General features: G+C 43.7%; 2 protein-coding genes across 5 annotated transcripts in view; both read right to left on the reverse strand.

The window, feature by feature from the left end:
- Positions 1 to 26: 26 nt before the first annotated feature.
- Positions 27 to 15,507, reverse strand: LOC144722046 (stabilizer of axonemal microtubules 1-like). Of its 2 annotated transcripts, none has more exons than XM_078600127.1 (5): positions 14,957 to 15,507; positions 12,565 to 12,663; positions 2,608 to 2,787; positions 1,848 to 2,050; positions 27 to 1,446 (listed from the first exon to the last, which is right to left on the reverse strand). In XM_078600127.1, the coding sequence occupies exons 2-5, from the start codon at positions 12,603 to 12,605 to the stop codon at positions 410 to 412; spliced, it is 1,461 nt and encodes a 486-aa protein (XP_078456253.1). In that variant the 5' UTR covers positions 12,606 to 12,663; positions 14,957 to 15,507; the 3' UTR covers positions 27 to 409. The 2 variants fall into 2 exon arrangements, with proteins under 2 accessions (XP_078456253.1, XP_078456252.1); XM_078600126.1 differs by having other exon boundaries at positions 12,565 to 12,675.
- Positions 15,508 to 19,049: 3,542 nt separating this feature from the next.
- Positions 19,050 to 26,897, reverse strand: part of LOC144722047 (homer protein homolog 1-like) — a 39,616-nt gene continuing 31,768 nt past the window's right edge. For all 3 annotated transcript variants that reach the window (XM_078600130.1, XM_078600128.1, XM_078600129.1), the window contains exons 7-9: positions 26,666 to 26,776; positions 25,972 to 26,052; positions 19,050 to 23,828 (exon numbers count right to left, since the gene is read on the reverse strand). In XM_078600130.1, the coding sequence (XP_078456256.1) occupies positions 23,646 to 23,828; positions 25,972 to 26,052; positions 26,666 to 26,776 (375 nt within the window). In that variant the 3' untranslated portion in view covers positions 19,050 to 23,645. The remainder of the gene's footprint in view (positions 23,829 to 25,971; positions 26,053 to 26,665; positions 26,777 to 26,897) is intronic.

Consider the following 26,897-nt stretch of genomic DNA (forward strand, 5'->3'; position numbering starts at 1 on the left):
GTAATGACCACACTAGACAAACACACTAATCATGTATGTTTTATTGACAACACGTATTTTTTACAGAAAACCCATTACAGCATGAACTCTGGCTTAATAATTGCATTTTATATTTTGAGCCTGACTTTCAGATTTCCACTGCATTTTCCATCAGCATCTTATCAGCTGTGTTGTCACAATTTCTGCATATACTTACACACATCACCACTGGATAATTACAAGTTAAAACATCTCTGTAGCAAAACCACACATGAATTAATAATCTGGATCCCCTAGGCACTAAATTACTCCTTTAGAACATCCCTGGAATAATATCCAAAAATAGTTATTTGTTGACTAAATATAAATTCGTACCAGAGTAAATTGGCAACATAAAACATATTCTGGCAAAAAATTGTCTGCAAGCCAGTTAGGCAAGAGACATCAGCTCTTTGGGCTGAGTTTCCAGCAGCCCATTGGTGAATGGCTTCTCTATGCCGTTTAGCTTAGGCACCGCAGCAATCTGCATCTTGTGCGCGTCGGAGAGACGGCGGAAGTAGAGGTGGCCTCGCGTATCCTTCTCCTGGAAGGCATACCCAAGCGGCTGTGGATAAGATGCCGGGCAGACAGCCACCTTCTTGGGCGTGTACTCGGAGCGGTACATCGTGCCGCTCTCAAATGGCGCACTGCTCATAACAGCCCCACCCTTCGGCTTGTAGCTGTGCAAGGGGATCAGCGGTAGCGGCACGTAGTGCTCCCTGAAGGTGGTCATGTCTTCGAACTTGCCCAGCGACCGCTGCATCTGCTCGACGTGCTTGATCATGGGCTCGCGTTGGGCGGCCCAGGGCTTGTATGCCTCGCGCATGGTCGTGTGGCCGTCGAACGGCAGAGAGAGGCGGCGTTCGCGCGAGATTGGCCGCGCCAGGAGTATGCGCTCCTGTCTGTGCTGCACGTAGTCGTCGTGCGACGTGGTCGTCGTGTCCATGGTACCCGTGGGCGGGTGATACATGGCCTGTTGGCGCACCGGAGGTGGCGACAGGGGCCACACCTTAAACTTGTCCTTAAACTCGGTGCTGTCGTTGAACTTGTCATCGGAGCCCACCCTCACGTGCTCCGGCTTGAAGCTCTTCATGAGCTCCTGAGGCCCGAGCGACTGAAAGTCGCGGCGGAAGGTGGTGAGACTGTCGAATTGCTGCATACTGGGCTTGTAGCGCTCGGGCTCGCGTACGAAGCGAGCCTCCAGCTGGTGAGGCACGTAGGCGGAGCGGTGCGTCGTCCTGTCTTCAAAGGCGCCTTCTGACGGCTTCACAACATTGGCTGGCTTGAAGCTGGTGCTGGGGCCGCCCTGCTTGGCATGGTAGTCGTCCTGGAAGGTGGTCATGTAGCCGTACTTGTTTGTTGATGGGACGTACGTGTAGTTGGGCTTGGCATTTTCACGCTTCAGAATCTCCCACTGCCTGTAGTCATCTATATAAGGCAAAATGCAAGTGCATTGTGTTTGTAATGATTTTTGTTACAGAAACTTAGAATTTAATTAAATATCAGTTTCATGCATGATGGTAGTTTAAGCACTAATTATAATAATAAAGAATGTTTTACATTGCAATATTGAACCATTACTTTCAAGTATATTAATTCACTTACAATACAATTTGACAAATGGTACCAAAACAAATGGTTCATTCCATGCCAAATATATACAGTTTTCAGTGAAAATCTTATTTCTATCGATTTGTAAATTAAATCATTGATCATTAAAATTGACACAGCATGCTGTCACCACAGACGTTGATTTATTTTGCTGACGCTTGATAAATACGATGTTGCAATGTGCTCATGCTCCCAAAGTACAGAAGGGGAGATTGTACTTTGGTAAGTTGGGATGGTGTCCATCTTGCCGTGCGCCTGGTGCTGGTTCTCCATGGGCCGGGCTGGCAGCACCAGGTGGATAGGCATCTCGTTAAAGTCTGTCTTGTAGGTCGTGTCCATGCTCATTGTGCCAGGCACAGGCTTGTAGGCCTCAACGGGGCGCACGGGACGTTTCCCGGCTTCGTAGGGAATGTAGTCAGCCCTGTCGTCGTCACAGCGATACATTTGTCACATTGCGAACAGCCTCACACACCATCCTTATCATCATCATCGTCGTAGTTACTATCATTACAGATCTGCGCAAACACCATAAGCCTTATCTATCAGCAGAATAATCAACAACGTGCTTAATCTTTGATCAGAAGCAGCATGATCCTCAATATTATCATTATCATTCCAACATTAATATACCATGCTAAATGTCACATACAAGCATGACTTTGTCGACAACAATCTTTGCGTTTCTGCATCCACATCAGCTATGTACAGCTAAGAGTACATGAAGGTAGCATTGGTGTTTAAGTGGTGGGAAAAACATACAGCAGTGCTACTGCTATGCTACCATATTATTGCACACGATTCATTTCTATAATTTAATATCTTACATCGTGACGTACTAACTTTGGTCGATAGTTGTTGTTTTTCATATATAACCTGCATAATACTAGGACTACAAATTAAACATACTAGCATTAACAGCTACCTGAACCTGTAATGAAAACAGATGTGCACAGAGGGGTGGGCACAATTGCGTCCTACCGAAAGGTGGTGATGCCATCCATCTTGCCTTGCGGTCCCTGATACATGTGCTGTGGGCGGAAGGACTCACGTGGTCCCCCAAGCCCATAATCGTGGTAGCGGTCCACATACTCTGTGATGAGGCATGGCTTCTCCGTTTGTGTGTAGATCCCCGTGGGCTGGTGTGGGCAGCGGTGTCGCCTGTGCCGATGATGCAGTTCATTAATTCACTCACTCAGTCCAGTGTGTGCTCATTCAAGTCAAAAGTCCAATGAAAGAGCTAATTCACAATTTTGGACATATGATCCTTATGGCAGTACCACGGGGTACCAAATATTACAAAATGGCCGAGGCAAATAAATATTTTATTTCTGGGACACTATTTTTTCCAGGGGTGTATTTCACTCCGCGACTGGGGTACCAATCAATCCGAAATCAGTGCCACACTCCGCGATGTCGCAACGCAGCGAGGAGGATTGTGCTGAAACCCTGAACGCTCACACGCACCATAGTGCATCGTGTACAGCTCGTCGAGATGAGTCGATTGCCGCATCACCGACCATCAACAGACTAAAAATTACTGCATAACGGACATTATGCGAGAGCCGGGGTACTGTGGTACCCCGGGGTACTGCCATAAGGTTCATATATTTACAAACCAGTTATCATCAGCAGAAACGAAGAAAAAATCCCTAGGAATACTATGTCAATTACTTTCTTGATAAGAGAGAAATGCTCAATAAATATAATGGTGTCAGTTGTACTCACTCGAACTGACTTCTTAATATTGACTGCTAGTTTGGTTAATTTGTAAAACTACCTAAAAGTCAATGATTCCGCATTCCACATTTACATGGCAGTGAATGGTAGATTGTCTATAGAACAACCACTCCATACCAGTCATCGTACAGTTTTGGTCCAAGGACAGCAACTTATAATTCAGTCACAACACAACTATGTAACTACAGTACACTATTAATAACAACACTCGTTTATTTACACAAGAAACATTAACTTTAGTGTGAAGAATGATTCCGGTGGGTCCTGCTTTGGTTATTATTGATAGAGCATTTTTGCGTGTGGAAGGAAGCCGAACTGCCCAGAGAAAATGTAGGAATGTAAGGGCAAAACACCAACAATAAGTCAACAACCTACTTGCTGTACTCCTTCCACAGGCCACCTAGTAGCCCTTCAGCTGGGTGTCTCACACAAGATGATCCCCATATGATAGACAACACCTTTTGCTTCTAAGTCGATCCCGACCCTGACACCTGTATTTTTTGAGTTAGCGTGTTCTCCCCGTGGTCAGGTGAATTTCTCTCCTGGTCCTCCAGTTTTTTCCTCCACGTTTAGAATCAACATGTGTGGAGAGTATATGGCCACGAGAAATTGCCACGTGATGATAAGCCACTTCGTTGAGCTATCATTTGCGGCCAGGTCTCTTCTGAAAATAAAGCTATACAGCTCAGTGGGCCTTAGTTGGTAAAACTAAAATAATTTAGTTTTAATTTAGTTTAAATCACTGGGTTACAGGTGTGCACCACCACGTATGCAATTTCAAATCAATTTCGTAGGGAGTCGTTCAATACTATATTACCAAAACTAGGAAATATTTTAAACACAAATGCACCGTTAAAAGTGTTATGAATTTATATCAGTTCCTACGAGTGAAGATGGGATACAGCTCTGACCTACGCATGAAATATAAGTTGTGAATATTCTTTGGGTCTTTCGGTAAAGTCACGTAGATAGGTTCAAAGAAAATAACAAACCTATCTACGTGACTTTACCGAAAGACCCAAAGAATATTAATTCCTGCAGGCACGAAAGCTTCAAGTCATGATTTATAAGTTGTGAACAAGAAAATGTATACTGGAGGAAATGTGTACACAAAAAAACAACATGCATGTTTGTGAGCAGTTATTTGTCAAAAAAATCTGCATTACCTTTTGGAAAATATCAAAGTCAATTATAACCTTCCGATACATTTGCTTGAATTTATAGTATACTAGCGGGAAGTACCCGGCGTTGCCCCGGGGAAAAAATATATTTCAAAACTTCTCTTAAAAGCATAACATATACATACACAAATACTAAGCTATTGTGAAAGCCCGGCATGCCGTTTGTCTGTCCATTTGTCCGTCAACAAAATAAACTACGAGCTATTTTTTTCGACCATGCATCAAACTAAAGCTTTCCATGACTATTTCCAACAGTTTTATAATAACCCTTTCATGTGGATCCTGCAATAAAAACCAATGTTACACACACACAGGAAAATCACACAGGTTGGCGGGGGGTAAAGTCATTTCGATTTCAGCTGTAAAACACATGCCTGCTAAATACATGCCCACAGCGGCATGTCAATACTTGCCTGTCTTTATATCTGAACACTGCTGGTTACTGCCGTATCCACAACAGAACGTTCTCTTCCTGCAAAACGCCTTTCCTGCCTGCGTGCCTGCCCACGCAGCCCCACAATGTTATAGCTAATTGCCCCCTTGTTTATAACCTGTGGGCCCATTGTAACCACAGCATGGATAAGTGTTGTTCAACTTTCATCTTGTGTGTTCATCCCAAGTCGTATTTCATTTGGACAGTCATTTGTTTTAGCGCGTGCCTTTGCAGTGACCTGATATTTGCCTGTGCATATAACCCCCATGTTTAATCAGCAAACTAATCAATTACTTTCCTTAAAGGAATAGAGAGCTGAGACTTGTCTTGATTGAGCCAGGTGTAGACAATGAAAGGTTCAATACCAGTGGGTATAAACACTTGTAATAGCAAAACGCACATTTTGTCCACGTGTATAAACAAGTTAACTTTGCATAAATCCCTATGAACTGTTTAAGCAAACATATATGTAGTAAAATCTCAAGAGGCCACTGTCAATCCCATTTACAAACCATTTTTATTAATGAAGCAAAAACATTTCCATGTCAGGGTTAAGTGTTGAGACCACATCTCCAGCAATCACTATATAATTTAATATATTTTCCTTTTTTTACCTACGTGACTTTACCGAAAAACCAAAGAGTATAATCACTATATAATTGGTTTTATTAACCCAACTGAAATGTAGATGATTAATTTTCTTCATTCAAAATTGTCGTACAAACTAGAACTGTCAGCTTAAACTGTTGCAAAAACACATCGTCATATTAGCTTAATGCTGGTGTCTTACATTACTAATTTGTCTACAATGTCAAAGTGGATATCTCAAATTCCATTTGAAGGGCAGTATGTGCAAAACCTTTATGGGGCTGTCAGGCCCACAGCCAATAATCCCTTAGCTACCATCAGCTTGTGTGTATGCAACTTGTTACCCCGCATAAACAGTGCGATAGTACGTAGCTATGGCACAGAGGCACACACACACACAAACACTGTCTACATGGCACCAGTAGCTTCTTCGGTGTTATTGTGGCGTCCCGTTGTTTGTCGTCACACAGGGCCCCTCGTGCCCATCAAGTGTGAAATTTTGACTTGGAATAAACAAACTGTAATTTACAATAATGCCTGTTGTTGCTTCTTAATGTGTGTGCGGTGGTATATGCAGCTGCAACGTTGTCGAAGTCAATGAACAATTGCACAATAATATTGGGTTTGTAAAATATATGAATGACGACATTTTCTAAAAAGTACAGCTTAATGCAACAGTAGACTCAGTTGGGGCTTTCCTCCGTCGAGTACTATCATTATTACTGCGAGACAAAAGTACTATCCACACCATGATAGTCATGGGGAATATTTGACTGTCCAGTACATCATGCTCGTAAGTATAGGATTGGTGTAGGGAGGGGGGGAATTGAACCTAGGTCGCTGGATTCATGCACCAAAATGAATGCTCCCCCATTACTCGTAGCGCATGGGAAAAGTTCCTGATGACACATTGCAGCTGGGGGACGTGTCATTCAGACTCTGTCGATAAGACAGAGTCTGAATGACACGTCCTGGGCTTGGAGCATCTATTTAAGCTTAGACGCTCCAAGCCCAGGACGTGTCATTCAGACTCTGTCTTATCGACAGACCTGTTCTTCACCTGAGGACGGCTGCTTGCGTTGTGGCCGAAACGTCGTGAAAATTATTTAATTATGTTTTATTTTTTTTATTTTATTATTTCCATTCTACATGACTTTACCAAAAGAACCAAGAAGATGAATCCCTGCAGTCACGAAAGCTTTAAATCGAAATGGGTTTTCTTATTTTACACATGCTTACATGGGGATAACTCTCATTTCCACTAATACATCACCAGCCTACTTTCTGTACTGCCTCTACTGTCTTTAACAAGGTAGGTGATGATCAATGCACGATCAACCAACCTCGGCTCGAAAGTCCTGGATAATAGCCTTTAATCACCAACCCAGCACTTAATTTTACCACATTACAGACAGGTAATAGTATTTGTCCCTTGTTGTAAGTTTTCCAAAAATGGCACTGCACTAAGTTTTGCATCTGAAAAAGTTATAATCCTGTTTTAGAAATAAATCGACTCTTTTTGTATAATACAGCATTAATATACGCACAGGGCTGAAGCTGTGGCGTGTGGTTAGCACATCGCACTCTGAACGCAGTAAAAGCTACCATCAGTGGAGTGTTAAATCTGAACCGGTTCTGGGCCCCCTCTTCACAAACCCACACTGATCAGCGTGGTGAAGTATGATCAACCTCCATGACGAACACGTTGTGGGGAGGCATTCTTCCAGCATTGGATCGACAAAGGACCGTTAAATTGTCTATCCATCTTGATATAGCCTAATTCGTGTAAGAGTGAGAAGAAAATAATAAGAAGACGTGATTGTGCTGTATATCATGGGAGGAAACTAATCTAATCTGTGCTAGAATGAGGCCAGGAGCCTGTCCACCAGTTGACCCTGCTAAAAACAGGTCAGTCTGAAGCGATGGTTAGGATTAGCACACAATGAGGATAATCTGCCTCACGCTGCTCAAAACAAGGTTATTCTCATCACCAGAGTTAACATTGAAGGTTTTCAGTAAAAAAAATCTGTCACCGAGAAAGTTTTTAAGGACAAGGTTCGATTTCACAAGTGTGACCATGTCGGTAAGACCAAGCACATCACGTATTTATTTACAAACATTGGGCATATATATTTTATAGATGCAGTCAGTCATATGTGGATCATTATTAGGTCATACGTGGATTATCACCTGTCCTGAGCCTCGATTGAAACATGGGCAGCAAGTCAACAGCATGGAAGGCGAAGGAAAGGAGTGTTCTAGACTTGGAGGGCAACAGAGTATGAGCAACATCCCACTGAGCAAATGTTTACTGGGGTCTTCGATAGAAATGCTAGGTTGACAGAAAAGAAAATGTGGAGGGGACAGATGAAATGATAGCATTCGACAGGGTCGAGACCATGGAGGCTCTGTACAAGGTGGTGAGTGTGATCTTGAAATTGATCTGGGCTTAGATTGGGAGCCAGTGGAGGGATTGGATGATTGATGTGATGTGTTCTCGTTTACAGGAGGGGGTGAGAAGTCTGGCAGCAGTATCTAGGATCACCTGGAGTATAGAGATGAGAGAGTTGCAATAGTCAAGTGGGGGTATGATGAAGGCATAGATGAGTCCGTGCACCTCATGCATTTTGCTAACAGTATTTTTGGATGATCTGAAATTTAGGGTCCGTTTTGATGAGGATAATTGATTCTTGCTTTGGTGACTCCTTCCACATAAAGGCCCTGAACTGCCGCCCATTCTGGTTTTACATTTTCTTAGATTTCCTCAGTCAAATATATGTAATGACACCCCTTTTCCAAGCTATAAATAATAAAGTAGTGCCAAATGTGTGAACACTGCTGTTACAAAATAAACTTGAGAAATTAAGACTTGGTGATAAATAGAAGTTCACATGTGTATTTATATTTTTTTATCTTACTCAACACATATTTTGTGGTCTCAGACAAATGTTCACTCCCAATAGTATTTTGAAAGTTATTCTCTGTAGAGTACTGTACGTCATCCTCAGCCATGATCTATCCACAGGTGGATGAAGGTCTCAAGCCATAAATATCTCTCAGTCTCATAATGCAACAATCCTTCAAGCTCCAGCACATAACCTGGTCTCATCACTCCATCTCCATCGTGGATACTGGCTCTGGTGTGTATTCCCCAGTTTGGCTGTCACTCCATCATCAGTCTCCACCAAGGATAATTATACCTTCGAGCGATGTACCCAGCCTAAGCCAATCTATATTTCCTAAGACGCAATATATCGTTTCAAACTTGACCCATGTGTTCCAGTGTAATTCCTTCTTTGCACACTTTTTAGATTGTATTGCATTTTGTTTGTCTACGTCTTTGTTTCTGATACGTATGTCAAAGCAAACTATATTCACTGATTAAAAACGTAATAATTTAGGCACATTGGTATTTAGCTTTTTATTATTAACATAAAGCCTCCAAAAACACTTCAATTTGCTCTTGCCCTATAAGTTGGTAAACAAGTTATGATATCCCTTCGATGTTAACAATTTGAAAATACATCAGATTATGGACACCTCTGTGGTTATCACCGGTGGACTGGGATCAATATGACTGTAGCATACATCGCTCCAGAAAACAGAATAAATTAAAGCGTAGATTGCCCACGAGCAATGTACATTTTGCAATTATAATCCAGTCTCAGCAGGCACAACAGAACATTTCTTGGTGTTTGCTAGGAATAAAATATTTCCCATGCAAACGAATGCACCGTGAACAATAGCAGCATGAGGAGATTAAGTATAGTAGAGATGTTATGTGCAGCAGAGTCGAGTCAAAATAAAATGTTATAAGATTGGGTGCAGTATTTGGCTTCACAAACTCACAAAGCACTGTCAATGTATTATCTCTAAGCCAGAGTAGATCCTGCTTAGAGCCCCAGTGGATTAAGCACCATAGTGTCGTGTAGCCATGGCGCTGCAGCCTCGTCTGCCACCCCCGGGGCATATGTGTGATGCTGATTGTGGAACGAGGGACGTTTTTAGAGTCGGGGAAACAGAACAGATTGAACACCCATGGAGTGGGGTAGGTGACTCATCTCAATGTTCCATTGTTGGTGGCGGTGATGGAGGGTGTGTGGGAGGCAATGTGAAGGGATACAATGGATAAGATTGATGCTCCTATTTAGTTTATTCTTTATTCTAGACAATTTCATATTTTAAGGTTCAGTAGAGAGTTACAGTATGGTGTAGAAAATCACACACATTAAAACATGCTATTTGTCATTCATGAAAAATACCACATTTATTCAAGATCAATGAGCATATGTACGTATAAAAGTTTAAGTTTCTTCCTGCCCATATGAGCAACATGAGGTATTGCTCATCTTCGCTGGCAGCACTGAGCAAACCGTGGAAATTACACACTTCCATGTCAGGGGCCAAAGAAAACAACTGTCTTGATGACCCACGTCCCCCGAAAATGTGTATATTTATATCACCATTCTTTCTATGTTAGCATACCTGGCATGTGTGTACGCATAACTAAAATCAACAAGGGGAGATGAGCCATATCGATACAAGGCAGAGTCAAGAGGAGAGGCAAGTGTGGTAGAACAAGGTTGACCGATACTCATCGCTGTGGATGTGTCGGCCACTGCAGGCACAGCACATAATTGTGGCACATGGAAAACTTGCCGTGTGCTATATATTGTAATTCCACTCCCACCGGTAAATTTGCACATTGCTGCGCGTGATACAGATTAGCAATAGTGCTCGTTGTAGATTTTTTTTTTATAACCAGAAAAGAGCCCATTGAAGTTGCATAAAAATATATATAAGTAAATATTCACCTCAGGTTACATTGATCTAGATGGCAAATAAATATATATTGTTTTACTTAAGATTGTTTATGCAACTTTCCACAGGGAACCTGGGTTTAAAACATGACATTAAAACACAAAATTGCAAATGTATAAACAAACCAAACAGAAAAACACCAATCTTGATTTGAAGCTTTCGTGACTGCAGCAATCTATACTCTTTGGTTCTTTCGGTAAAGTCACGTAGGTAGAAAATTAATAGATCACGACGTTTCGATCGCAACACAACTAATCGTCATCAGGTGAGACAAACACAGCAGGAGAACTGCTGAGTGATCTATACATTTTCTATCTACGTGACTTTACCGAAAGAACCAAAGAGTAACATTTTAGAGAGTGTGAAACATAAACACTTATCAGGTAATGAATAATACACACCCGTGCATAAACGCGGTGTGTGAATCAATTCATAAGGGCCATCTGTGAATACTTGTTACACTAGATTTGAAGTTTTCGTGACTGCAAGGATCCATCCTCTTTGGTTTTTTCGCTAGTCACGTAGGTAACAAAGAAAACAAATACATTCAATCACGACGTATCGGGCGCAACAACCTTCTTCCTCAAGAGATGCCGCGATAACAAAGACACACTTAAGCGTTTGTGCTTTCGCTACGTTGTCCCCACCTGAAGAAGGACGCTTGTGTTGCGCCCGAAACGTCGTGATTTAATCTATTTGTTTTCTTTTTTTATCTTACGTGACTTTACCGAAAAAACCAAAGAATACTTGTTACACGCTTAAGCATGAAATATATTGTTTTTGATCATATTACATTTTACCCACGGAGAATGCCTGAAGATGACACATTGTAGCCCAAGTGTCCTTTCGCGCTACAGGAATGAACAACGAATGTGTTTCTACGTTCGTGATTCTTAAACAGTGCCGTGGTGATAGAAGTAAAAAATTGTTACACGAGGTGGATCCCAGTCTTGATTTAAAGCTTTCGTGAATGCAGGAATCCATACTCTCTGCTTCTTTCGGTAAAGTCACGTAGATCCATACATTTTCTGTCTACGTGACTTTACCGAAAGAAGCAGAGGATAAGGTGGAACCCAATTACATTCCTGTACTGCATCGAGTTTGGAGACAAATTGGCTGTGCTTTCAAATGCGTTTTGCGTAACAAAGTGTTACATGATTACAATAGTACCCAAGGCCATTGAAACATCCAATTTCACCCTACCATAAGTAAACTTTGCCTTAATACATAATAATGTTGTATAATTAATGGTAAAGTAAACAACTATACTGTGAATACTGTAAATGGTTTGCTGGTTATATAATATGCATACTAATTATAGTGTAATTTATATATCCAGAAAACTCCCCCTGAGTGTATGAGCAAATAATTTTTCAGGAGAGTTTCTGCATTGTGTGTTTGGCCAATTCCATTTGAAAGGGTGTTATGTTGCGCACGTAGGAAGAAACCGAAGTAACCACACAAAACATAACACAATACTAGATTATAACAATAAATAATGTAATGTGGCAGTGGTTGAAAAGCAGATGAAAAAGCCTGCTAGAAATATGCTCAATCCAGCATTTTTTTGGGCAACTTCTGGCCAAAACAAACAGTTTGGCAATAGAGTACAGTACAAAAACATATAGCATTGGTCCTGATGGTATTGTTGTGTTTTGAAAACAACTAAAAGGTGACTATCCATACTTGTAAACAAATAATGATGGTACTTTTCGGCATTTACAATGGTGTGCAAACACAGATTGTCAGAAACAAAATCCACCACGTCATTTAAATTGCCTCATCAGAAACGTATATTGTAGGCTGATGTGTAAGGCAACGTTCCGTCTTCGGAGCAGAGAGAGGGATTAAGAGTCACTGACTTGCAGATGAAGACGACACTTTCAACGTTAAGTTGGCAAACGAACAGATTTTGTTTAAAGTCACCGAAGAGCACACGCTCTAGCACGATACTCCCAGAGTAGGGGTACATATGGAATATATTCCATGGGTGTCTGAAACCCAATTCGGGTCGCCACTGACCTCATCCATTCGTAGCTCGAGCAACGCACCAACAATCGCCACACGCGCTGAGCTTCACAATTGATCGGGGAGTTCAGTTCGCGCACTCGAGTGCGGTCGATGTGCTACGTACCCCTGTGCATTGCGTCTGAATTGCGCGCTCATCCGTCTTACCCGCAGGTGCAGATCTCGCAGATGCACTTGCGCTGTTTCATTGCTCCGTCTGCCGCTCTACTCTGTTAATCCTTGCTGTTGATCTCTTAATCCGTGCTGCTGTTGCTGCGGCTAAGAACAAATGGAAATGTAACGACAAGCCTTCGTTAATAATAGGTGAAATGGGTGGGTTTTTGTTATTTGGCGAATTATTTTACACAACTTTCACACACTTCAGAGCACCAGATAGATACACAAGAACAATGAATAATGAAATCGTCCGATGATGCTGGATGTGATTACCAGCGAAACGTCGTACTCAGATTGTAAATGTTGTGGATTCACTCTCCAAAACACCGGTGGGCTGAAGTAGTGAACTATTCGGCGTTTTGTTGACGTGACAAATCCCTTACTGATTGGCCGTGTCGGGTGGTGGAGGGTTTCGACACATTTATACTTACGCGAGCCGTATGACATCCTCCTTCCTCCACCACGTAATAATCGGTAAAAGAGTTATATGTAATCGTCGATTAAATGAGTAAACATTTAATAATAACACAGTTTACAATACAACTGTGGTCCCCTTACCACGCGAACACCACCCACTCATATACTCGCCATCACCATGTTTATCTTTAGGAAAAGACAACCCACAGTACAATTGTATACATGAAACCCAAAGTATTAAGTAAACCGATGTAGTCTGCACTCCTTAAACGGACCAATAGCAAAAGTAGCAGCTCCTGGACATATTGCTGCCATACGCAACCATGTCAAAGAATGCTCATATTTATAATTAATTATTATAACAATTGGTTGTTAGTAACACTTGCGAGGATTTATGAAGACGGTTGGATTCAGTTCTCGAATCATCTTTAATTGTTGCTCTTCATTTGCCATGCGAAATCATATCATCACAATTATAATGCTCGTACTACTGAATACGAACGATGCTTACGGTTATGATTAGAATTCTTCTACCGTATTTAACAATGAGTGATGTGCGATTATAAACATGAAATTCCGATGTTCTACCTCTATGTAGGGAAATCAAATGACAATCTACGAATCCTCCGAACACAGCTCCATAAAAGCACAATCCACCAGACGAACAGACTGAAGGAACAGCTTGGTAAAAACCTAGACTTTCGCCAAAAACAGTCGTAAAAATAGTATGTTTTATATATATAGTAGGCGACGTTTCGGGAAATGACCCTTCTTCATAACAGAGATATCGATGAATTCTGATGAGGTTTTTTGTAATACGCGCTTGTCGCGCACCACAATATCACAAAGATACGAGTATTAGCACCAATTGAAACATCACAAACCAATATACGATTCAGAGCCGGCCAATGGCTATGCAAGAGAGGTAGACAACAACAAGAACAACAATAACAACAATAACAACAACAATAACGCGTCAGCCTCACCAGTGTCCATCAAGGACACTCGAACCTTTACCAACGACGGAATCGTTTTCGCTCCAACGACGTTAACGTAACGTCCTGTAACGTCTTTATATACTTACACAACATGTAACAACGCCTTTATATACTTACACAACACGCTAACCGCTACACCACCGCTCCCCCATACACACAAAACCACACAGCACAAAACATAATAACACATTAATAAACACACACAACATAACAAACACATTAACAAACACACACAGCACACAACATAACAACACATTAACAAACACACACACACAACATAACAACACATTAACAAACACACACACACAACATAACAACACATTAACAAACACACACAAAACCACACAGCATACAACATAACAACACATTAACAAATACACACACAGCACACAGCATAACAACACATTAACAAACACACACAGCACACAACATAACAACACATTAACAAACACACACACAGCACACAACATAACAACGCATTAACAAACACACACACACAACATAACAACACATTAACAAACACACACACACAGCATAACAACACATTAACAAACACACACACACAACATAACAACACATTAACAAACACACACACAGCACACACCATAACAACGCATTAAAAAACACACACACACAGCATAACAACACATTAACAAACACACACACACAACATAACAACACATTAACAAACACACACACAGCACACAACATAACAACGCATTAAAAAACACACACACACAGCATAACAACACATTAACAAACACACACAGCACAACATAACAACACATTAACAAACACACACAGCACACACCATAACAACACATTAACAAACACACATACAGCACACACCATAACAATACATTAACAAACACAACACGTGAGTCTAACACGAGTATCTCGTTGACGAACGAGCGATCCACCACCACCACCATCACCACCACCACCATCACCACCACCGCCTCCGCTACCTTCGCCGTGTGAGTGAAGCCGTCTCCGCACGGCGCTGATGGAGCAGGCGGACACTCGAGTGAGCCCCGGGGTGGTGGTGACGGTGGTGAGGGTGGAGATGTTGGTGGTGGTGGTGTTGGTGACGACGGTGGTGTTTGGTGGTGACGACGACGATGGTGGTGGTGATGACGGTGGTGGTGACGGTGGTGGTGGTGGTGACGACGACGGTGGTGGTGGTGGTGATGGTGATGATGGTGAGGACGACGATGATGGTGGTGATGATGACGATGTTGTGGTGGTGGTGGTGACGATGATGACTATGTTGTGGTGGTGATGATGGTGTTGTGAGGACGATGATGGTGGTGGTGATGACGACTATGACGACAACGGTGGTGGTGGTGATGATGATGGTGTTGTGGTGACGATGACGACTATGGTGTTGTGGTGGTGATGGTGATGATATTGGTGACGATGATGATGATGGTGGTGATGGAGGTGATGATGATGATGACGATGACGACGATGGTTGTTTGTTGCTATGGACTTCAACCCCCCTCGCCGCGCGTCCGTTGTAACCAGGGAAGCCGTTGCTAGGCTGCGCGTGACGTCACCTACGCGCGTGACGTCACCTGCGCGTGGTGAGGTCACGTGCGGGTCGTGCGCTTGCACGTGCGCGGGGTGGTGGCTCGACACAGCAAGTCAGGATCTTTATTATTTTAAACAATCGGTAGGAATCGGATCATCCGTAAAGCTGCTTTTTTTTCACAGACGTCCAGTCGGGGCGGGTAAGAACTTTGCAACAATAAGCAGGGCAAAGTACTAAAATGGAAAGAAAAATCGCCCAAAGGCATTCAACTAAACCATTCCCCATTCTACTGGACAAAGCCCACTGGGGTATCAACTTATAGTTCAAAAGCCACCTGGCCAAAAATGGAGGAGTAATCCGATGAGCTATAAAGCTCTTTTTCACAGATGTCCAGTAAGATCACGGGGTCAAAACGTGAGAACACGAACAGTACAACAAAACTAAGGATAGGAAAGGTAAACAAATCGCTTAAAATATATACAAACAAAGCTTTATTTTTTTTCAAGTAAAGCCCACTGGACTATGAGCTTCTTTTTCAGAAGCGACTTGGCCACAAATGATAGCTCAGCGAAGTGGCTTATCGCGTGGAAATTTCTAGCAGTCAAATACTCATAAATAATTTGTACCCGAGATTCGGGTGGAACGTGACTCTATGGCGCAGCGTGACTGAGTCCGCCACGCTGCGTATTCTAAGCATGCATCTCCACGGTGTTTTTGCAAACAATCCGGGTTTTTGGCTCCGTATTTTTGTTGGTTGTTCGATTTAAACTCGCACTGCCCACGGCTGGGTTGCAGGGTGGGGGGGGAGGCGTGACGTCACGCAGATGTGCGCGGTGACGTCACCTCCGCACACGTATCCGCCCGTTCGCCAGCCAGCAAAACTTTTTTTTTATGTACAGTCCTGTATAAAATTACGTGTGATAAATGTAACTGAATCTGGAACCCCTAATTCAATTGCACAGTGGATTACCCATTGCAAAATTATGAAGCTAGAGAGGAGTGCAAATAATTCCACCCCTGGTCAATAACAAACCGCATTGCAGGTTTCATTTGCACCACCCTGGTTACCGAGACGACGCCACCGCCCCATCAAACTTTGATCCACCAACTTGCCACTGATGAATCCTAAACATTGTCTGGTGTGACTTAGGCAAATTGCGGCGAACACCAGTTTTTTTTGTAAGGACACCGCTTGGATAGGTATTTTATTCATTTCTGAATTATTATTAGTCGCGCGCCACCATTATCTAGCTGGCAGGCTCACATTTGTATTTATTTATCGTAAAATAGGAATGTTTATTCGCGGTAGAAAATTAGTTTTTCCAGTCATTGACTATCCACAAATTCCAACTAGAAGTCAGGAAAATAGTTTTTTTAATCTAATATACACATGACATTTGTATATTTGTATATGTATGTTGAAGAATACGAGGTCATATACTCGCATATGATCTGACCAAATGTGTCAGTATCACCCTGTGGAAGAAACCACAAAACATGAATTTATCCAACATTTTTTTCCTTCATGGCAGAAAGATGGATGACCTTGAAAATTAAATGTCGAACAGTTATTATTATAGTGTTTTAAATTTAGCATTTTGGCATGAGTTGTATTTGATGGACAATGGCATCTCAGTTTGGCTTAAATTCCCATGGTGTATCGACTGTGAATGACCGCCGCACGCAACACCTTCGCAGAGCCGAGCCAAGTGGCACTCCGTGCAACAACACAACTGAGGCCAGATGCCAATTTTTGGCTTTTGGCTGAAAGGAAAAAGCATTATATTAATTACTGGTAGTTCAAGGAATAATCATACCTCACATTGAAACGTTTCTGTAGTCTGAATTGCAATATATTTTTGTGCCGCAAGAATTTCCTTTTTGGTTTCTTTTTTGGAAGCGTTAGGCATTCCACGTGCGCTGCGGTGTTTATCACTGGGCCCTTACGGTTGGCAGTGTGCTGTAAATTCCACACGAACATCCTTCTTATCACGAAACATTTCACCCCTTCGATAGGTAGTACAGAACGTTGATTGACGGTAAATTGAACCAAATATACCTTTTCACCATCTCAGCGTACTTTAAGGCACTGGGTCACAAATTGGCCGCTGATAGTTTTGTAATGGGTATACGCTTTTTATTTTTTAAGCTTTGGGTGAACTTGCCAACATGGTGTAGTACTTTAACGTGCCCAATTGTGAATTGAATTATAAAAAAAAAACAAGAGTCCTGTTTGTTGAATAATAGGGAAACGATTTCAAGGAGTAATTTTAGAAAAAAACAAAAGTAGGTACATCTATGATATTACGCTTTGCTTTATACCTATGTAGTGAGCGACTCCCGAGACACGTCGAGTAGAAGGCTTCTTATTTATTAAGAGCACACTGGGCGATACATTGTGTAACGCAGCTACACATAGACGATCCTAACACATAGCCTCATCTCCGGCTTCGCTACGCGAGCTGTTCGACCAGCGCAGCGACGGAGAGAGTCTTCCAGAAGATCAGCCACGTGGTCGGAGATGAAGAGATGACAAGCGGCGACGCAGCCAGGACCCGCAACAACCACGAACCTCTGGTTCGGTCCCCCTTATATCTGTCCCGGCGCAGCCAAGCTCCACCTCTGGCCACGCCCCCTTTCCAGAACCTTCGAGCTGGTTCCCGGAGCTTCTCGACTGACTCCGCCTTTCACCTTTACCCCAGATATGGCCCCCTTATAATAAGGCTTTATGTAATGCAGCCGTGACCGTAATTACCACTCCCAGCCGACAGGTGTCCCGCTGTCATTACACCTATATGGATTCCAGCCAAAGGTGTGAATCTATCAGAAGTGTAGATGTTCAAGCAAAGGGCCACTAGGGTAGGGAGGGTAGTGGCAGTTGCTCCCCACCCTTTAAAGTCTTTTAGAGGTCATTGTATGCAAAATACTATTTTTGATATTTTTCATGAATGTCACATTGTAAACATAATAATGAAATACTTTTGCTGGAACAACAGCATGCGGAGCTTGTTGCACCACTGTGTGCAAGCACTCATTAATTCAACCACACTGAATATCAAAGCACTTCCACGTTGCTGCATGTGGGATCCGAAAAATATTGATTCCAGTGTGGGAGTGATGAAATATAGCAGTACTGGCTTAGCAGTGTCGGCCCTGTGCCTGGTCGTCCCTTTGACCATGCCTCTCTATGTTTACAAGATGATTTGGCAAACCATTTGAGGTTGGATTCAGAGCAGGACACGGGTGATGTTGGCGATGAGTAACGGATGTGGATTCCCATGGTGAGGACTGTTGGAGACGTGAGTGTGCTGCTTCGGCAGGGCTTGCCATCGACAGCAGATCCACAGATGTGTCTGAGCAAAGTCCTATGGGGAGCAGGGTGGAGTATTGGCCGTGGGCTACTAATTGTTCGTGGTAACAATGGAATTATACACTCCTGGGAGAAAAAAAGTGTGTTGGAAGTTAAATAAAGAATTATACAATATTGGCTTGTTCATCAAATTCAGAAAAAAGTTGTACGTTGTAAATACTGTTGTGTGGAGTTTATTGTGGCCTGAAAACCCTACAGACAGCGGCCTCAGAACTACTCTTCACCAAACCACAATTTCATGTCCATGTGGGTCTACACAACAATGGATTTCACCAGCCACGATCAATGCTTTCCACCATTTGTGCACATCAATATGTCCCACTGCATCAATTTGATGTTTTGCCCACGGTGTATGGCAAATTGGTGAATTCAACGTCTATTCTTACCTAAACAGTGAATTTGGCAAACACTGCCAGACCAAAACAACCTTGGGTGTAGTTGTAGGAAATGATAAATGATCTTAATATATTGTTTTTTAATGTCTAGTGACCCGTGAAACGTGGTCCCGCCCTGCTGACTATGGCCATCATCCAAGAATTGCAAATACAAAGCAACTAATGTTTTAACGTGTACCGCTAAAATATGTAACGTCGCATTCTTTACGCTTGCACGACACTAGCCACACAAAATACTACCACTTGCACATTTTGATGGAATGCAATCGCTGTGTGCATTCGTAAAGATAAGGTACATACGGTTTATGTTAAACACCATTTCAAAAGCACAATATGTCCAGCCGCTTGCTTCATTTTCACTGAGCGATGTTACGTGTGTCAGTGTGGACAGGCCATATCAACTTTCTCCCCCCTCCTGGCATTGACTAGTGTAGCGAGTGACTTCAGCAACGGGTTTAAATTGCACTATTATGATGAGCTTTGGATGCACATTGCACCTTCCCAGATACTGATCACCACAGCTCTTCCTATCGAGCTCAAGCTGGGCTGTGCAGGGCTCATTCTCCAGCGTGAGCAAGAAGCAGCATAGGGCTACCAGCTCCGACTTCCACCTTACATTGGCCAGGCTCTCTGGAGAGATCTGTACAATGCTGTTTCCATAGGCCATGGAACTCGAGTACTTATACCAGCACAACGAGAATGACAAGTTGTAGACTTAGAAGACCAAAGACCTTAATTATCTTTCAGATATGTGTATGAGAATGCATGATTTGGCAAGAAAAATAAAACACATTTTTAAGTAACCTGCATTTAATAAACTACTTTGCTTAAATTAATACTCATTCTGGAATGGGATACTTACTAACAGAGTACAGTATATACTATATATTTTTGCCAAGAAAGAATTTCCATGAGCCGCGACACACATTCGTGTGTTTTCAAAGAAACAGTTGTACAAGCTGAGCAGTGTGCATCGGTGCTTTGGAACAAGCCACTGTAAAAAAATACTGCCAATTAACTTGTAATCGTTAAAAGGATAGTGTGTTGCCCTCGGTAATGTAATACCCCAGGCTGCATGGGCTATAACCAACCAGCTGCGTTCTCAGCTTCACAGGTTTCTCGACCTCTGACTCTGGGCCTTGACCCCCAATTGCAGCGTAAGTGGGGGGGGTATACAATTTTCAAAAAGGTTTCTCACCCCCCCATCCCCCCCGAGTCACCCGCTTATAAAAGAGTCCTCCCCGCGGCACTTGCCGTGATAGATGAAGCAGAATCCAGTGACGCACATGATGTACGAGTTCGAACTAAATTGGGCAATGCTTTTCCGACGTGGGCACATAGTGTGTGCGTGCGCGCAAGGGGCTTTCAAGAGCAGCGGCAATGTGTCAGGGCGGTCACGCAGGGGGCTATTCATCATGCAGGGAACATCACAATTCGGTGAACCAGGCTGAACCCGAGATGCACCTTTGACGCGTGCTTAAATCCCCTTTCAGGAAACAACCTTCGTTTCAAGATACTCGCCCACCCCGTTGTAAACATTTTGTGTCCCAGGGCACGGGCCCTGGATTAGCACCCTGCTTGTCAACTTTCGTACACGAACTGGCTCCGAGGCCTCGTGGTAGGAAACGAAACTTCGTGCATCGGTGCGGCTGATCGCCGAGGCAACGTTGTCGTTGCACTCACAAAGCAGCGACGCATTTTGCGCAGACTGGCGTATGACAAGTGATTTACTGCGAATGTCCAAACGAACAGCCAAGAAGATCGTCTCAGAAAGTCGAGAGTACGGTTGGAACGTCTATGGAAATTCAGGAAATGAGTTTGGATAAAGTGTAAAACGTCACCCTCCCGTGGTGAACGTGTGATCCCGCATTGGGTGAAGTTACATCAGTGCACGCAGCCTCTTTGGCAGTGCCCGTAAGGCTGCACATTTAAACAAGGTTGACTACAGTCTTCTAAAGGTTAAACATAATCTTCTTGGTTCTTTCGGTAAAGTCACGTAGAAGGGAAATAATAAAAATAAGACATAATAAAATACAATTCTCACGACGTTTCGGCCACAACGCAAGCAGCCGTCCTCAGGTGAAGAACAGGGCTGTCGGAAAGACACCTACAGACGTGGTGTTCATTCAGACGCTGTCTTTCCGACAGCACTGTTCTTCACCTGAGGACGGCTGCTTGCGTTGTGGCCGAAACGTCGTGAGAATTGTATTTTATTATGTTTTATTTTTATTCTGATATTATTTCCCTTCTACGTGACTTTACCAAAAGAACCAAGAAGATGAATCCCTGCAGTCACGAAAGCTTTAAATCGAAAGTTAAATATTATCCTCACGAATCTTCATTAACAGGGCTATGAATAAAATAAAAGTCACACAAAGTCATACATCACACGGCTGTCAATGTTCTCAAAACTAAATGTCTCACTTTTTAAACACCGTAAAACGTCGCAAGCACAGCGTTGTGAATGTTGAAAAACGGTTGCCATTAAAAAGCAGTCGGACATTCTACCTGATATGTGCCTGTCACTTGTCGAGAGCTAGAATATTGATGCGGAACCCTGACCGTGTGGGTCCCCTGTGCAACAGTGTACGGGCACGGCACCCTCTGCAGAGTAATTATAAAAACACAAACAGGACGGTGCTGTGGCTTGCTTGAAAGCTTGAAAAAAACGGGAGGCCAATAAATAATTTACCAGTGGCTATATTGCGTTGTGTGCTTAGCCTGGCATTTCACCGTTTACATTCTCTTACGTACAGGAACACCGTAGGGTAATTGCTGACATGTAGCACGTGCCAATTTACGGGAAATTGTGAAATGTAACATTTTCAAGTGACCTCAGGTTCAAACGCGTAAGAAAGAGCGGCGTTCGCGTGGCCATCGGCGTTAAATGCGGTTGACAATAAAGACAGCAATAACGGTGTGTAAACCATAGCAAAACAACATTCCACCGTTATACCTACCACAACAATCGCCTCTCCGATTCTTAGAACATGTTCTGACATCAGACACTGGGCTGTAGATGCCAGCCATGGCACAGTGCACTCCGCAGTTTTCCTGCCCAGAGGCTAGGATTGGTGGACCGCTTGCAGAGAGAAGCTAATGCTTTTTCAAATTTTTCTTTCACCGACTATTTGAGAGTGAACCCTGAGAACAGAGACCTTTATGTTAACCCACAAGCAATACCATTCTCTAGTAGGTACTGTCATAGTAAAGGCACTCCATCTGGAGACTCACAATGTATTGGCAAAAAAACGATAAGTGGAACCGACTGTAGACCCAATAATCATCACATCGCCCTTGCTATCTCTGTGCATCACTATTTAGCATGGATCCTGCATGGTCAAGCTCGAGCCATAGCTTACACTGCATCCGATTAATACCCGGCACTTGTATTTTTTGGTATTTCCTCCATGAGCACGAGAATCGAGTGAGGATCTGAGTACAGATCATTCGGCGAGCCTGCAAGTCACACTGAGGGTGGGAACATAACCATCCACCCTTAGATGAACATTTAAATTTATTCACGTACACATTCGAAATTATAAGGCTGACAATTGATACAATGGTAGTTAGCTGACATCTGGACATTACATAATTACATAATTTAAATAAAACACACACACACGTGCTCGCACGCCAACACAAACACATACAGGGATACGACGAAGTGCATGACCCTAATTTATCTCTCGTTGCAATAGCTGCACATTCTTGCAAAAACGCCGCGAATGCAACCTATGTTTTTCTTTCCCCAGGGTTCATAAGTCATGGAATATCAGGCATGGGAGTCAGGCGACTTGAAAGGCGAAAGTCTTCAGAGTTCGGGAACTAGGTGGCGTTTTAACCACATGGGTATTGAGTGCATATATTTAACCAACACCTGTTCATTCATGAATTTGCTATTGTGTTTCCAAAATATTATTTTTATTATAATCAACCGAGCATTGAATGAATGAGCAAAGTTTACATCGTGTAGATGACACTATCAAGTGTTGCTGGTGCTGCTTTCTCTAGATGCATGATGGCCGGATGTGTTATTGTTAATTATTATTATATTAATAACTTTGTGTGTATATATATATAAACGATCAAGTGTGCCCACGGATAATACAGAAGCAAAGAATTCTGGCCTCGGGCTCGTCTCGAACACCACGAAGAAATTGGTGAGGTGCGTCAGCTGGCCGCCAACCATTCTGGATGAGCAAGCGCGAGGCCGTCATCGTTGCGCTACCCCAGCGCCGAGTAGCGCGCTTAAATCACCGTATCTCGACGCCGCGCCTACATCCGTTGTCAAACACACAAACACGCGAGTTCATCGTCACGAAAGCTGCGGAGGCGGCGGAGGCAGCGGCGGCGTTTCACACGGCTAGCTGTGCGAGCGAGTTGCGAAGGTCGGCGAGCTCGGAGATCTTCCCGTCGAGCGAGCGCAGCGACGCCTGCAGCTGGGCCCTGCGCGTGGCGTCGCGAGCGCGACCGTCTGCCAGGCGCCGCTCCAACTCGCGCAGCTGGCTCTCCATCTGATGGGCGCGCTCCTCGGCAGCCTGCTCACACCCAGGTGTGACGGCGGGTGTGGGGGAGATACCGGGAATGAAATGATTTGCCGTCAGACTCGACAAATTGTTGGACGATGTCGCTTTGGCAGAGTTGCACGAAAACATACAGCGACAAATGCTCAACACGTTCGGCTATAACACTGCCCTTAGGATTCTATAATCGGTGATGTTTCGCACACGTGCGGTGTGCTATGAAGAAGCACCCATTGCCCAAAATGTCGCCTATTATATATTTTCACGACTGACTAAAGTGCAATTCTTCTCAGCCTGCTCACCAATGACTGCGCAAATGAAAGCGTCAAAGAAAAAAAATTGCTTCTGAACAAATTCCAGGTCTAAAGATGTGATATTGATTTGACTCACATGCGACAAAGATTCCTCTTATACGTAGAGCAGGTCACGAAAGTGCTTCCCTCGACTGTGTGGACCGGAATCTCAGAGGTAGCCCTGTGATATTTACTTCCACGGCTCATTTTCTAACACAAAGGGACGTAATGCTGCGTCTCGCCGTGATGGCAACATCACAATCGGGATTAAATCTGGGACAAAATAAATGAAATAAGAAAAACAAGAAAAGTTTACACTCACCATACATGGCACCGAATTGTGTGTATCACGAATCAATCATTTTTTGGGTGATGCAATTATTTTGTGACGTTGCCTTTAGACGAATGAATAAGATGGAACAAACAGAAGATAGGACAAGATAGACAGAACAAATGAGGTACGTAATGGAGACAAAAGAGATATTACAGGTGAGGCCGTATACATGAGACCGACAATGTAGACTGTGCACACTGGACACAGAGTACAAACAAAATACTATAAACAAGACAAAAAAGAATAAATTCCTGCAATGAATCATGGAGGGCATGTCAAGGAGGCTTTCAGATGTGACAGGCCTGCTCGGAGAGCTCACGGTGGCCTTGGCTGACTGCTAAGCCAGTATTGATGAGATCTTTGCTTCTTCCAGAGAGCCATCCATTATGATACCAACTTCTCGAGAGTGGAGTGTTATTGATCTCAGCGTGGAGACCAATTTTGGCACGAAATATCTCCTACAATGCGTCATTGTTTTTTCCACATTTGAGCGCATGGAAAATAATGAGACCCACGTTTTAGGTTCGTGACAATTAATTCATCACGTAGTTAATAAACGCAAAGAAGCACATTGCCATACGATATTTAAAAAAAACATTATAATCGCGAATATGATCTGTATTGGAATAACGGAGCCACAAGGAAAATAACTATCACTCAGATTTAATTGTAACTTAAGCAGCTGCATGGCCAAACGCTATCCCAAAAAACTTTGCAACGAGCGAGCGCTGAGGATGGGAAGAAAAACAAACAGTCAGAGAACCCTAAAGATGGCGAAAAATGCAGTGTAACTCCAGGAAGACGGCCCACGTGGCTTGAGAAGCGCCACGCTGAGACACGCCAAATCACCCACGTGTGCATTGTTGGCCACACATCCCGCTCCCAGTCTTTATTGCGGCAAAAACACCCGTGGGGGCCAAAATGTGGGAATGCTCTGAGGTCTGGATCAGGGACGGGAATCAGATATGCAGTTTCTAAATACTCAGGGGAGTTTTTTTTATGTTGTTGTTTCCCTAAACATAATAAGGGCCCACTGTGGTAAAACACGTGAGCTTCGTCCATCGAAGACCAAAACAAATATATAAATAACCCTGACATGCAAATAAACAATGCAGAGTAAATGCCATTGCTGTAAATGATGAATAATGTGGTCCTCTCCTGCCAACGCTTTACCCTCCCATCAAGAGTGGCTATAAAAATGCATTGGGCAATTTTGTTTGGCGCCTGACAAAGCCACAATTCACGGGAAGATTCGGCACGATGCGGTGGAGACACGTTGATACCGCCGGAGCCACGCTGTGGCTCATGGGATTTACTGTCTTGGAAAGCAATGTTTGTCGATGTCTCCTTCGATGCTGCACTTTACAAAAAATAACAGGTTACAAAAAATAACGGGCCAGGAGTAGAATCCTCTACTCTTTCAGTAGGATCCTGGCTGGGTTTGTTTTTTCAATTCCTTATTAATATATTCAGTAACAATCAAATTATTGTCATTCTGTAAATGTGCTATTGCAGGTTTTGCGAGAACTACCTTTAGCTTTTGCACGACATCCTCTTTCTGTCTGTGCACCTGATTAGAATCCTCTGACATCATCTTCAGCGTCCCCAGCTCCTGCCACGAACACAAAATTACACGCTCACGTGAGGCATGTCGCGTAAGAAAAAAAAACACCACATTTCTGGGAGGCTCAACGAGTATAAAAGGTGAGCAGGCAGCACCTCTCTCCGTAAGCCCCACCAACTTTACATAGCCACCCCAACTCAATCACGAGCCCTGCGTCCACACGGAGTGGCCTCCTCCTCGCTCTCCCTGAGCTTGGCCCTGCCATCCTCAGATGGGTCATGCTCTTGGCCGGTATGAAACCAGCAAATTTTGAACCGCAATGAAATCACGATTTTTTCCAAAAGTGTTTCTGGACATCGGGACAGGCTTCCGGGAAACCGGGACTGCACTGGCCAAACCAGGGCATTCGGTAGCTTCACTCTCATGTGAACAGTCCCCGGCCAAACTCAGACCTTTCAAAGCTTCCCGCTTCCTCAGTGAACGGACAATTGACGCGGAGGTTTACGAACTAAAACATCGAGCGGACAGCGCTGCGTCTCCGCACACTCATTGTGTGTACAGCGGCGAGGGGGAGAGCGGGCGAGGACGTGCAGGTGGCTCGCACGCAAGCGGGGGCACCGCGAGCGGCCGCCCTCGTTAATGTCGACGCACGTGCACCCACCTGCTCCCGCTCCGCGAGGCGAGCCTCCAGCGCGGCCACGCGCCCGCTCAGCTCCGCGTTCCGCACCGCCAGCGCGTCAGCCTCGGCCTTCCGGCCCTCCAGCTCGGCCACCTGGAGGGGGCAGCGTGGAGGGGTCACGGGGGGGGGGTCACGAAAGTACGTGCGCGCGCGCCGCGAAAACAGCACGAGCAGCGCACACCTGCTCAGCGGGCACGCAGTGTGCGTCCAGCAA

The sequence above is a fragment of the Lampetra planeri genome, chromosome 13, assembly GCF_965212315.1.
Source record: "Lampetra planeri chromosome 13, kcLamPlan1.2.h2, whole genome shotgun sequence".
In the NCBI taxonomy this organism is placed as follows: domain Eukaryota; kingdom Metazoa; phylum Chordata; class Hyperoartia; order Petromyzontiformes; family Petromyzontidae; genus Lampetra; species Lampetra planeri.